A 13,552-nucleotide genomic window follows, 5' to 3' on the forward strand; every position below is an offset into this window, starting at 1 on the left:
GACACGGGTGCCCATATCATGCTTAAAGCATTACAATAGTTTTCGCCTTCTGCCAGTGACCGAGACGACCCGGATTCGAACCGATGCGGGTAAAACGAGATCGGTTTTACAAAAACGTAATTTCAAATCTAAATAATTTCCCGTACAAAAGTTGTTATATGACCGCGTGTCAAAGTGGCGGCCCGGGGGCCAAATCTGGTCCGCCGCATCATTTTGTGCGGCCCGGGAAAGTCAATCATGAGTGCCGACTTTCTGTTTTAGGATCAAATTAAAATGAAGAGTATAGATGTATATTGAATTTCCTGATTTTGCCCCTTTTAAATCAATCATTGTCATTTTTTAATCAATATTTTCTGTTTTTTTAGTTCAAAAATCATTTTGTAAAATCTAAAAATATATTTAAAAAAAGCTCAAATAAACATTGTTTTAGATCTATATAAAACGGAATATTCAGGGCTTTTAATCCAGTTCTTTTAATCCATTTATTAAAAATAAAAATCTAAATATTATATCTAAAATGGTCCGGCCCACGTGAAATCGAGTTGACACCCTTGCCGTAGACAATTTGAAATGATCAAAAAATTTATCAATTGACAGGTATGCAAATGACAACCTCTGCCAAAAAAATGGAAAAGGAAAATAAATTGTATGTATGTTTCCAAAGCATCCATTTTCTTTATGGGAAAAATGGGCGGAGCACCAGTTGATGGATGACTTATGCGTTTCCCGCCCTTGTGACAACGGGATGTTCACTCGTTGGACGGAGAAGTTAAAAAAAGACAGCGTAACAATGGCAGGAATTGCTTAGGGTCACTTCTTGTTTATTTTGGGGACTTTTATGGCTCACTTTCTCTTTATTTTAAGGCCTTTAGCCACTCACTTGCAGTTTATTTTTAGGCTGACTGACCCGTTAGCGACCCAGAAATGTTCCACAGTAAATAGAAAGCGACTTGAAATCGACAGGACGCCGTCCATCCCCCAAATTTAACTGATCGGCCGTTGTCGTTGCAGCTCCACTACGTGCACAGCGTCCCGGGGGGCTCCGGCTCGGCCAACCCGCCGGTGGCCAGCACGGTATACGGCTACGTGGGCACGCCGCCGGCCCAGCGCCAGGTGTCGGCGCTGGTGTGGCGTCTGGGGCCGTGCCACTTCCTGGAGGAGGCGCTCCCCGCCGCCAGCGTGGCCGCCATCTTCGAGCTGGGCCCCACCAACGTGGGCAGCCTGCAGGCCGTCTACCTGCCCTGCAAGGAATCCAAGGCCGAGGCGGCGCCGGCCGCCCCCGTGGCGTTGGTGCCCGAGGAGAAGGTGTCCTTCAGCCTCTTCGCCGTCTCCGTGTCCACGCTCACCGTGGCCAAGATCAGGAAGGTCTACAACAAGCTGGACAGCAAGGCCATCGCCAAACAGGTCAGATTGGATGAGGCTAACGTTTGTTAGCTTCTCCTGTTAGCCGCCCACAAACTTGTGTTGACTTCATGTTTTATGATAAAATTGGATGCATGGGGAATATTTAATCGTTTTTTTGTTTTTGGAAAAAGATTTAAAAAATAACCTTTATATAATATTTTGTATTTTATGTATTATGATAAAATTGGAGGCATGGAGAATATTTAATTGTTTTTTTTGTTTTTCGAATTTAAAAAAAAAAAAAAAAACTATATAATATTTCGTCTTTTTCACTCAATTTTTCATTAAAAATATTTTTTTTTTTAAATCTAACAGAATATGTTTTATTCTATCATAAAAACAAGAATATAGTCGTACCTCTACTTAGGAAATTAATTGGTTTAATTGGAACTTTTTTCGTAAGTAGAGGTGTACTTTATATGTAAATTCTCTAATTGCCTAACTACCAACTAAACCCTTAAAAATGGGTCAAATTGTCCTAATTCTGTATGAAAGATGTGAGGAAACACAAATGAGAAAAAAATGATAAGGAAATGATTTATTAATGTTTTAAAATATATAAAGCATATGAAAATGTGCCCTGCGCCGCTGAAATAGTTCCCTCCGTTATAATGGGAGATGTGATACCCACACTTGTCCGCCAGATGGCGGCAAGGGCCCGTTCTACCATATCTCGAGTCACTCATTTGCATATAAAAAAAATCATAACCTGAAAATGTCATATCTAGAGGCATTCGTAAGTAGAGGTATGACTATATTTCCTTTTTTCTACTTTCATTTACTGACACAAATATAAAATCAAATGTACTTCTTAAAATTCTCCTTGCTATTTTAATTAAAATAAAAAGAAATAAAGAATCCAGGAAATATTGAATGTTTTCCTCTTTGCCCCTCCCCTTTCCGCAGCTGGCCGTGTCCTCCCACGAAAACGCCACGCCCGTCAAGCTGATCCACAACGCGGCCGGCCACCTCAACGGGCCGGCCCGCACCATCGGCGCCGCCGTCATCGGCTACTTGGGTAAAAAAGCCACCGAACCGACCGACCAAGGCGTGGGCCTTTTTATGCTAACATTGTGTTTTTTCTTCCCCAGGCGTGCGCGCGTTCTCGCCCAAGCCGGTGGCCACCAACCTGCAGTATGTCGGCGGGGCGGCGGCCATTTTGGGTCTGGTCGCCATGGCGTCGGACGTGGAGGGTCTGTACGCCGCCGTCAAGGCGCTGGTGTGCGTGGTCAAGAGCAACCCGCTGGCTAGCAAAGAGATGGAGCGCATCAAGGGCTATCAGGTCAATCAAAAATACACGCCATCCAATCACTAGCAGCACAATTCAAATCAAATCACATTTATTGTCATCATACAGAGCTGTGTATAATGAAAAAAGTGCGTTTTCCCAGTAAAAAAAACATAAATAAGTCATATAAATAACGATAAGACTGAGAAAACAAAACACCAAACTGGAGTGCAAAGAGCCGCTGCATCCGCGTGCGCGCCGCCATTTTGGATCTTGGCTCCCAATGAGCCAAACACAAAACGATTTCATGTGGGCTGGACTATTTTAGATATAATATTTAGATAATTATTTTTATAAATCAGATTAAAAGAACTGGATCAAAAGCCCTAAATATTCAGTTTTTTTTCAAAGATCTAAAACAATGTTTATTTGAGCTTTTTTTTCTTAGTAAGGGAAAAAAACGTCTTTTAATCATGTGTTTTTCATTTCAAAAGGAAACAGTATTTTTTATTAATGTTCAATATTAAAGTGGAAAACAGAAAATGTTTTTAAATATTTATTTTTAGATTTTACAAAATGCTTTTTATTAAAAACACAAAAAGTGCCACTCTCAATGCATGCAATCCCTGACGCAGCAAAATAGAAATTCAAGCCTTTTTTTTGTCTTCTTCATCAAATAACTGTACGGAAGCGACGGATGGCTAGCACGCCAACGCTAATGCTAACGCTAACCTCCTTTTGCACAGCTGCTGGCGATGCTGCTGAAGAAGAAGCGCTCTCTCCTCAACAGCCACATCCTGCACCTGACCTTCTCGCTGGTGGGCACGGTGGACAGCGGTCACGAGACCTCCATCATTCCCAACTCCACCGCTTTCCAGGACCTCCTCTGCGATTTCGAGGTGCCGATACCGACAATCCCTCCAAAGCTTCAGAAGAAAAGCTGAAGCGCCCCCGTTTCTTCTTCTTCTTCTTTCCTCAGGTTTGGCTCCACGCGCCTTACGAACTCCACCTCTCTCTCTTTGAGCATTTTATCGAGCTTCTGACAGAGTCCAGGTGAGTCTTCTCATTTTGGGTTTGGTTCTTCCGCCCGTCGGCGACCGCTCCGTCTCGCTTCTGACCCTTGAACCCGGCAGCGAGGCGGCCAAGAACGCTCGTCTCCTGCGCGAGTTCCAGTTGGTGCCCAGGTTGCTGCTCACGTTGAGGGACACGTCGCTGTCGCAGCCCACCGTGGCGGCCATCGGGAACGTCCTCAGCCTGCTCCTGCAGGGTTTCCCCAACCCTCACGACCTGCTCAGGTCCGATGGCCATGATTGGACGCCGCCATCCGTATCGTCTCGGTGGCCTGGGCTCGTTTTCAGGCCCCTAAAATCTCTTTTTTCGGCAGGTTCGGTCAGTTTTTGTCGTCCACGCTGCCCACGTTCGCCGTGTGCGAGAAATTCGTGGTGATGGAGGCCAACAACGAGGAGAAGGCGGACGCGGGCAATGAGGACGACTCTGGCGGCCTGCTGTCGGCCAACCTGATCCTGCTCCGAAACAGGCTGCTGGACAACCTGCTCAAGCTCCTCTTTGTCACCAAAGACAAGACGGCCATCAACTCGCAGTAAGCCGATCAATCCATACATTTTAAAAAGCCAGCGATTTATTATTATTATTATTATTAGTAGTAGTATTTATTTATTTTTGGACAGGAATTGAATTTTCCACGTGATGCATTCATTATCCAGACTATAAGTCGACATATTATTCACCATAACACTCCAATTATTTGTAAATATAATTCATGGCTTGATGAATTGGAGTGTGTTTTAAGAGAGATGAAACGAGGCTCCGGTCACCGATGCGATACCAAACTCCGCCCCCCCTCCCGTCCCCTCGTTTAGGGCGTGCGAGGACCTGGTTCGAACCCTGGGCCTGGACTGGCTCCTGATGTTCATGGAGGAGCACCTCCACTCCAGCACGGTGGCGGCGGCCCTTTGGATCCTCACCGTGCTGCTGTCCAACCCGGCCGTCCTGCACCGCTTCAAGGAGGGCGCCTGCGGCGGCGGCTGGTTGGACCACACCGACTCGGTGCTCACCAACAAGATCGGCACCGTGCTGGGTGAGTGCTCCGTAGCCAATCCGTAGCTTCGGGTTATACTCTGACTCCCCAGCAGAGGGAGTCAACGTAACTCAACGTCAGCCATGTTTGCAGGCTTCAACGTGGGTCGCAACGCCAGCGGGCGCTCCACCGTACGGGAAATCAACCGCGACGCCTGCCATTTCCCCGGCTTCCCCGTGCTGCAAACGCTACTGCCCAAGCACACCAACGTCCCTGAGCTCTACTTCCTGTTGATGGCGCTCTTCCTGCAGCAGCCCGTCACCGAGCTGCCGGACAGCCTGCAGGTACATGTCAGTACCGAAACTTTCTTACGCTACTTCTTCATTCCACCAATATTTTACACCAAATGTCCAAAGTTGAACCCAAATTGAAGTTAATCAAGACGTCAAACATTTAATCAGAGAAAATTTTGCGGTCAATTGACAGCCACTGATATCCCTTGGCAAGTTTACCGTATTTTTCCGATGATAAGTCGCATTGGCCAAAGAATACACAGTGAAGCAAAAATATTTTGTTGTATTTTTGTGAGGAGGCCCAATTTTTTTATTTGATCAGAAATCAAGAAAAAACATGTTAAAATCACAGTTGTTCAATGGAAAACAATGGGATAAATAGACATTTTCCAAATAAGTATAGCCTAAAAAACTACATAACAGGCTGTCAATGGGCAGAGTGAAGAAACAAACATGGATAAATTTCACTTGAGAATGAGTTGCAGGGTCAGCCAAACAATGAAAAAAAAAGTGTGACTTATAGTCCGTATAATGCATCGCGTGGAATATTCCATTTCTGTCCAAAAGACTGAAACTCAACAAATTCCTTTCTCATGTTGCTATGTATCTGTCTGATAGTGCCTTTTCGTAATTATTATTTTTTATTTTTAACCAAAATTCAATTCTTAGTCATGTGACTTTTTCAACTTTGGATGTTCTGCTCCACACGGGAATGAAAAATCTGCCCAAATTGAGTCCTTGTCCGTGTTGACTAGTTGTCAATCCTTTCCGCCGCAGTTCGACCTGGACTCCATGTGGACGTTCATCTTCGGCGTGCCGGCGTCCAGCGCCACCGTGGTGGGCTCCGTCCACAACGTGTGCACCGAGGCCGCCTTCCTTCTGCTCGCCATGCTGCGCAGCATGCTTAACCTGGTACCAGAAAAAAAATGCCGCCATGTTGGGTCACCCAAGTGGAAGGCTTGACGGATGTTTTTTTCTGTTTACGCTAGCCGTGGCAGTCGGAGGAGGAGGGCTCGTGGCTGCGCGACTACCCGGTGACGCTGATGCAGTTTTTCCGCTACCTGTACCACAACGTGCCCGACCTGGCCCCCATGTGGCACAGTCCCGATTTCCTGTGCGCCCTGGCCGCTTCCGTCTTCCCCTTCAACATGAGACCTTACTCCGAAATGGTAAAATATAGACGTAGATGCTAACGTGTTCGCTAAAGGCGCGGTCAAATTTTGAAGTTTGAGTACCCCCAGCCATTTCCGTCTTAGTTAACGTATAAAAATAAATAACACCGCTATTGCAATCTAGTCATTTTTTCCCCCTCCTTATAGTACTTTAATATTACGCCAAAGAAGTTTGGTTTTGATACGCCGTCCAAAGACGCCACTCGTGAAATCGTAAAAAGAAAACACAGCGATTTGAAAATCAATTCCTAATTCCCAATATTCCACTATATGTTTTGAATTATGATGACCTCATTCTCCTAATACAGTCGTGCCATTACTTACGAAATTAATTGGTTCCAGAACTTTTTTTGTAACTCGAAAATGTTGTAAGTAGAGGTGTACTTTATATGTAAAGCGTGCTGCAATGAATGAATTCCATCCCTTCAAATTGGCAATCAAATTGGAATAGGCTCATAACCTCTACTTACAAAATTAATTGGTTCCACAACTTTGTTCGTAACTTGAAAATTTTGTAAGTAGAGGTGTACTTTATATGTAAATTCTCTCATTTGTTCCACGGTCCTCACACAACTACCAACTAAACCCTTTAAAATGGGTCAAGGTGTCCCAATTTTGCATGAAAGATGTGAGGAAACACACAAAAATGAGAGAAAATGATTTATTAATGTCTTAAAATAAATAAAGCATATGAAAATATGCCATGCGCCGCTGAAATAGTTCCCTCTGCGGCTGACAATATTTTCAAAATTAAATAACAGATAAGGAAATGCATTTACTTTTTGGGGGATTTCGTAACTTGGATCTTTTTCGTATCTCCAGTCACTCATTTGCATATAAAAAAAAATCATAACCTAAAAATTTCATACCTAGAGGCATTCGTAAGTAGAGCTATAATCTGATTGGCCGCTTCTTCTCGGGCAGGTGAGCGACCTGGACGACGAAGCGGGCTCCCCGATCGAGGAGTTGAAGGCGTTTGCGTCGGACTCGGGCATGAACCGCAGCCAATCGGAGTACTGCAACGTGGGCTCCAAGACGTCGCTCACCAACCACCCGGCCAAGAAGTACGTCTTTGACTTCATGAGAGCGCTCATCCTGGACAACATGTGCGTGACGCCGGCCGCCAAGCAGACGCCCGTGGTCGACCTCCTGCTCGAGGTGGGCAAAGGGAACGCACGCCGCCGTCCCACCAACCGGCTCGGTCAGTCAATGAACGTTCTCTCTGTCTGAAGGCGTCTCCGGAGCGTTCCACCAGGACTCAGCAGAAGGAGTTCCAGTCCAACATCCTGGACGGCGTCATGGAGCACCTGCTGGCGGCCGACGTTTTGCTGGGTGAGACGCACGCCATCTCCGTACGAGTGTTAACTTTTGTGGGTGGAATTCTCGTACTTTGAACAAAAAAAAAGCCTTCAAAAGGAAGGTTCGCACAACCATTCAAATTCAAAGATTCATTTTCTGAACCGTTTTATCTGAATCAGTGGCCAGCCAATCACAGGGCACAAGGAAAGAAACACAACCAATCACTCCTAGTTAGGGGCAATTTAGCTTAGTTAGCCTAGCATGCATGTTTTTGAAATGTGGGAGGAAACCAGAGTACCCGGAGGAAACCCATGCAGGCCCAGGGAGAACATGCAAACTGTATATATGTGGCCCGGTGGGTGAGTGGTTAGCTGTCAGCTTCACAATTCTGGGGTCAAGGGTTCGATCCCAGGTGGGTCCTCACTGTGTGGAGTTTGGATGTTCTCCCCGGGCTTGTGTGGGTTTTCTCTGGGTACTCTGGTTTACTCCCACATCCCAAGAACATGCATGCTAGGCTAACTGTAAGCTAAATTGCCCCTAGCTAGGAGTGATTTGTTGTTGTTGTTTGTCTCCTTGAAGCCTGGGATTGGCCGGCCACCAATTCGGGGCGTCCCCTTCCTGGTGCCCATCGTTACCCGCGACCCATGTGAGGATAAGCACTTCAGAAGATGAACGAATGAATGAATGAAAACTCGATATTTGGGAAGAAAAATGCGTGCTGAATTCCAACAATTTCCCACTGAACGAACGACTCTATTGAAAAGAGTCACTGACCGAGTCTACTAAAATGCCATGATTTAATCATAATTAATTCTATGATTCCCTTCCATTTTTCTTTGCAACCGCTTTTGCAGGCGAGGACTCGTCCTTGCCGCTCAGCAGCGGCGGCAGCTACCAGATCCTGGTGCACAACGTCTTCTACTTCACTCAGCGTGTGGTGGACAAGCTCTGGCAGGGCATGTTCAACAAGGACTCCAAGCTGGTGGTGGATTTCATTGTGCAGCTCATTGGACAGGTGGGTTCCGGCGTCCATTTTGTGGCTAATATCTTGACACCAGCAAGTCCGGCGGCCAAATGGTGTTGTTTTTGTTTGGTCTTTGTCTGTGGGGACCTCAGTCCAAGCGGCGTTCTCAAGGTCTGTCCCTGGATGCCGTGTACCACTGCCTGAACCGCACGGTGCTGTACCAGCTGTGCCGGCCGCACAAGACGGTGGCGCAGCAGGTGGCGCTGTTGGACGCCCTGCGGGTCCTCACCGTCAACCGCAACCTGGTGCTGGGACCCGGCAACCACGACCAGGACTTTGTGGCTTGCCTGGCACACTGCTTCATCTGCCTGCACGCCGGCAGGTGGGGAAGGACATCACATGGATCGATAAAATCACTTTTTTTTCTCTTAAATCCCGTTTTAACAACTGGCCCTTTTTCTAAAACGCCACTTGGCAGCAGCGTGGAGGGCTTCGGCCTGGAGGCGGAGGCCCGCATGACCACGTGGCACGTCATGATGTCGCCGGAAAACCAGCACGACGCTGGGAACAACCACGACGTCAGCGAAGGTCAGAGACCAGCCACTATTTTCTTCCTTCCGCTCACTCTTTGGAAATCAAAAAATAAAAACGCCTCCTACACGGTCATTTGATTTGCTGTCATGGAGGCAAAAATATAGTGCAAATCCAAAATTTAGATGAGATTAGAATAAAATATAAGATGAAATAAGATAAGATAAAATATGGTAAGATAAGATAAGACAAAATAAGATAAGATAAAAATAAGATACGATAATATAAAATAAGATAAGACAAAATAAGATAAGATATGATAAGATAAGATAAAATAAGAAGATAAGATAAAATAAGAAGATAAGATAAAATAAGAAGATATAATAAGATAAAATAAGATTATTCCAACAATGAGATAAGATAAGATACAATAAGATAGTATAAAATAAGATAACATAAAATAAGATCACATAAAATAAGATAACATAAAATAAGATAACATAAAATAAGATATGATAAAATAAGATAAGCTAAAATAAGATAATCTAAGATAAACTAAAATGAGCTAGGATAAGATAGTTGTGAAGGTTGACCTTTCACTTTCACCAGAGAGGTTCCATCCATTTTTTTCATGGCATTTAACTCATCACCTGCCACTGATTGTGAATATTCGTTTTTCACTGCCATTGACTGCTCCAGGCGTCCTATCCATTTTTTATTTATTTTTCAAAATATTATCGTCTTTAACTCATCGCCCGCCTTCCATTTCCAAAAATAGACATCCCCGAGGTGAGGCGAAAACCGGCTCTCTCATTGGGGCGAATAGGACTAGAAACGTCCAATCTGTTTTGACAGCGAGCCATTGATTGGCGGGTGACGCGGGCAGTGTTAAAAACGAGGTACGCCTCGGTGTCTCCCCCGCAGGTCGCCAGCTCCTCCTGAAGGCGGTGAATCGCGTGTGGACGGAGCTGATGCACAGCAAGCGTCAGATGCTGGAGGACATCTTTAAGGTGTCGCTGCCGTGCAACGACCGAGGACACGTGGACGTGGCCACCGCCCGCCCGGCCTTGGAGGAGCCCGCCCTCAAGAGTTGGCAGAACCACTTGGGTGAGACACGTCCCCCCCGTCCGCCAGCGTTGAAATTCCGGGTCACGGAATGTAAAAATAATCTTGTAAATTACGATTTTAATACTGCCACATTACTGTTTATGGTTTAATCCATGTAACATCAAGAGTTAAATCCTGTCATCACTTTTTTTCCGTGATATCTATCCATCTGCTCACCCACACGCTGTCACATAGATTTTTTTAACAGAACCCATAACAGGATGGAGAGGGAAAACAACCCTTTTTTGGTTGACTTTTTTGTTTTACATTTTTTAGTGCAAAATCGACATTTTTTACAGCGTGCACCCCGGGGTTTTCTCACTGGGAGCCCCCTAGTCCCGCCCCCAGTCCCTCCCCTTTCTGCCGACAAATGACACATTTTTTTTTATTTCAGTCCACGAGAAGAAGTGCATCAGCCGCGGCGAGGCGGCCGCCCCGGCGGCAGCGGCGGCGGCCGCCAGCCAGTCCAAGCTGTCGCGGGTCAGCAGCGGCTTTGGTCTGTCCAAGCTGACGGGTGTGCGGCGCCACAAGAAGGAGAACAGCCTGAACAAGAACAGCCTATCCGCACAGGTCGGTGAAAATTCCCTAATTCGAGACACATTCTTTTTTGACCTAGCTGACTGTCTTTTTTGGGGGTGGAAACGCAAACGCAGGAAGCCTTTCAGTGGATGTTCACCCACATCGCCGTGGTCAGAGACCTGGTGGCCATGCAGTACAAAGAACACCAAGAGGTATCTCTTGCAATTCGTTCTCAATGGGAAATGTTAATGGTGTTTTTTTTGTGGTGACAATAGCAATGGGAATATATATATATATATATATATATATATATATATATATATATATATATATATATATATATATATATATATATATATATATATATATATATATATATATATATATTGTTTTTGTTTTTGTTAAATATACTTTTTTTGTTTAACAAAATCCCAATTTATTTCTTATAGGCCATCCTTTGTTTTTAATGGAATAAATACAAAGGTCATTTTTATAGCTTTATGGTTCTGGATATATTATTAGAAAAGATAACATTATTATAATATAAATACAAATACAGTTAAAAACTAATATCCTTGACTTTCTTTTTTAAAAATATTTAAATGAATGCAGGTTTTTCTTATTTTGATCTTGTTCAGGTAAAAGTAGAGCCCTTATTTAGGATATTTAATTTTTGTTGTTGTTGCTTACTGACTATACAGTAATCCCTTGAAAATCGCAGTTAATGGAGACCAGACATGGCTTCCGCTGACGAGTTCCAGTGTGGATTTTCACATTTTTATGAACTTAAAAAAAAAAAAAATTAAGATAATAGAGGTATTACTGTAATTTCTATGGTTTGTGCCTTGGCAGCGTCAGCAGAACGCCCTGAAGTACGTGACGGAGGAATGGGCGTCCATCGAGTACGAGCTCCTCCGCGAGCGGGGGCTTTGGGGGCCCCCCATCGGCTCCCACCTGGATAAGTTTGTGCTGGAGATGACGGAGGGTCCGTGCCGGATGCGCAAGAAGATGGTGCGCAACGACATGTTCTACCTCCACTACCCTTACATCCCCGAGACGGAAAACAACGCCAGCGCCACCAACGCCGCCGTGCAGGTACAAAAGCCCGCCTTGAATGGATTGCTTCCAGAACTTTGTTTTCGTAAGTAGAGGTGTACTTTATATGTCAATTCTGTCATTCGTCAGAAACCGGTGCGCTACCGCCGCGCCATCAGCGCTGACAGCAAGGAGTACTACATGCGCCTGTTGTCGGGCAACCCCGGAATGTACCAACATTCGGTGGAGCACAGCAGCGAGGGCGAGACCGCCCGACACGAACCCGAGCACGGGGAGGACACCATCGCCAGGGTCAAAGGTGAAACTGAAATTGGGAAACGGCATGAAGACATTTCAATTTTTTTCGGTGGGCGGATCTTGCCCAGATTGACGTGTTTTACATTCATAGCAAATACACAGAAGAAACCATCTGGCGTGCTAGCTTAGCCACTTTCATGATTAGGTTAACTCAGTGCTTCTCATTTATTTTCTGAACGTTCTGCACATTTTCTATTATTTAATCCTTGTAACGCGTGATTTATGGATGGATGTGTGTGTATGTTAAGATTCTCCCGCTATGTTTGTCCAAACCGTGCATCATAGAGAGTTGAAATTTTTTTATGGGGGGCAGAAACGGCTCTCGGAGCATAGTAGAAGAGTGAATTTCTTCACCTTCTCTAAGTGGTTTGATTTATGGATCGTTGTTTTTACATGATGTGCCTAAACGCACCACATGGCTGAAAAAAAATCTATTTTTTGCTCCCCCCTCAGGTCTGGTGAAGGCGCCGTTGAAGCGCTCCCGATCCACGGCAGACGGCGGCGACGAGGACACTCAGGACCAGATCCAGGATCAGCTCCTGGATTCGGGAGGTTCGGAGGAGGAGCACCAGCAGCGAACGGACAACACCGCCTTGCTGAGACTATTGGAGGAGGGGGAGAAGGTACGAGGGACTTCGATTATTGTATTGGGCTCTTTTCCTAAACATTATTGTGTTCCCCTGAATCCATCACATCCGCCCTCGCCAACCCTCGCCAAGCCTTCCTCCGGTTAACTTAACTTAACTTAACTTAACTCTTTAATCTTGTGGTTGCTTCAGATCCAGCACATGTACCGCTGCGCCCGCGTCCAAGGCCTGGACACCAGCGAGGGTCTGCTGCTCTTCGGCAAGGAGCACTTCTACGTCATCGACGGCTACACCATGACCGTGTCCAGGGAGATCCGAGACATCGACACGCTGCCGCCAAAGTACGTGACCTCGGAAGACCCCCTTGGTCGCCATTTTTGCCCTCTAACGCTCTCGTCCGTCCGACTTCAGCTTGCACGAAGCCATCATCCCCAGGGGGGCGCGCCAGGGTCAGAGTCAGCTCAAGCGCACGTGCAGCATCTTCGCCTACGAGGACATCAAGGAGGTCCACAAACGGCGATACCTGCTGCAGGTGAGCCCCTTTTTTTTGCGGGTGACTTCTGTTTTGACTATTCGCTCAGCCGTCTTTGTCTTGGTGTCGCCACAGCCGATGGCGGTGGAGGTCTTTTCCGCTGACGGGAGGAACTACCTGCTGGCCTTCCAGAAAGGCGTGCGCAACAAAGTCTACCAAAGGTACCAAATTGTCCGTCGGGGACTAGTTGTTATTATCTGACGGTTTTGTGAAACGACGTCGGAGAAGCAATGTTAAAAACGAAAACAAAAAAATCCTTGCTGCAGTTAAGATATGTCGAAAGTGCGGGTTTGAAAGTCTTTCTATTTTTTTTATTTGGTGCTGATCAACCATGGAAAAGAATAGATATGGTTGTTTTCATTTGATGGTCAAAAATAGAAGAAAGTGGGAAAAAATGTGGCCATTTTAATTCAAAAATTGTTTGGATAGCTAGCTTCTCATTTGTTTCCTTAGTGTTACTATATGGGGAATATCTGAGGATGAAAGAGTTATTTTAGATTTTTTTTCCTTAAAGTTGCGGGTGAA

The 13,552-nt window shown here is 45.5% G+C and overlaps 1 protein-coding gene across 1 annotated transcript in view; it reads left to right on the top strand.

The window, feature by feature from the left end:
* wdfy3 (WD repeat and FYVE domain containing 3) overlaps positions 1-13,552 on the top strand; it is a 40,951-nt gene that overhangs the window by 18,441 nt on the left and 8,958 nt on the right. The window contains 24 exon segments of the mRNA XM_077601107.1: positions 1,012-1,404; positions 2,311-2,422; positions 2,496-2,686; positions 3,379-3,531; positions 3,612-3,685; positions 3,766-3,927; positions 4,017-4,232; positions 4,513-4,730; positions 4,824-5,020; positions 5,741-5,875; positions 5,953-6,132; positions 7,060-7,293; positions 7,368-7,467; positions 8,289-8,449; positions 8,551-8,780; positions 8,877-8,986; positions 9,854-10,036; positions 10,431-10,606; positions 10,690-10,767; positions 11,408-11,909; positions 12,362-12,531; positions 12,688-12,836; positions 12,907-13,027; positions 13,103-13,188. Coding sequence (XP_077457233.1) covers positions 1,012-1,404; positions 2,311-2,422; positions 2,496-2,686; positions 3,379-3,531; positions 3,612-3,685; positions 3,766-3,927; positions 4,017-4,232; positions 4,513-4,730; positions 4,824-5,020; positions 5,741-5,875; positions 5,953-6,132; positions 7,060-7,293; positions 7,368-7,467; positions 8,289-8,449; positions 8,551-8,780; positions 8,877-8,986; positions 9,854-10,036; positions 10,431-10,606; positions 10,690-10,767; positions 11,408-11,909; positions 12,362-12,531; positions 12,688-12,836; positions 12,907-13,027; positions 13,103-13,188 — 4,331 coding nt within the window.

Source organism: Stigmatopora argus, chromosome 5 (assembly GCF_051989625.1).
Source record: "Stigmatopora argus isolate UIUO_Sarg chromosome 5, RoL_Sarg_1.0, whole genome shotgun sequence".
Classification (NCBI taxonomy): Eukaryota; Metazoa; Chordata; class Actinopteri; order Syngnathiformes; family Syngnathidae; genus Stigmatopora; species Stigmatopora argus.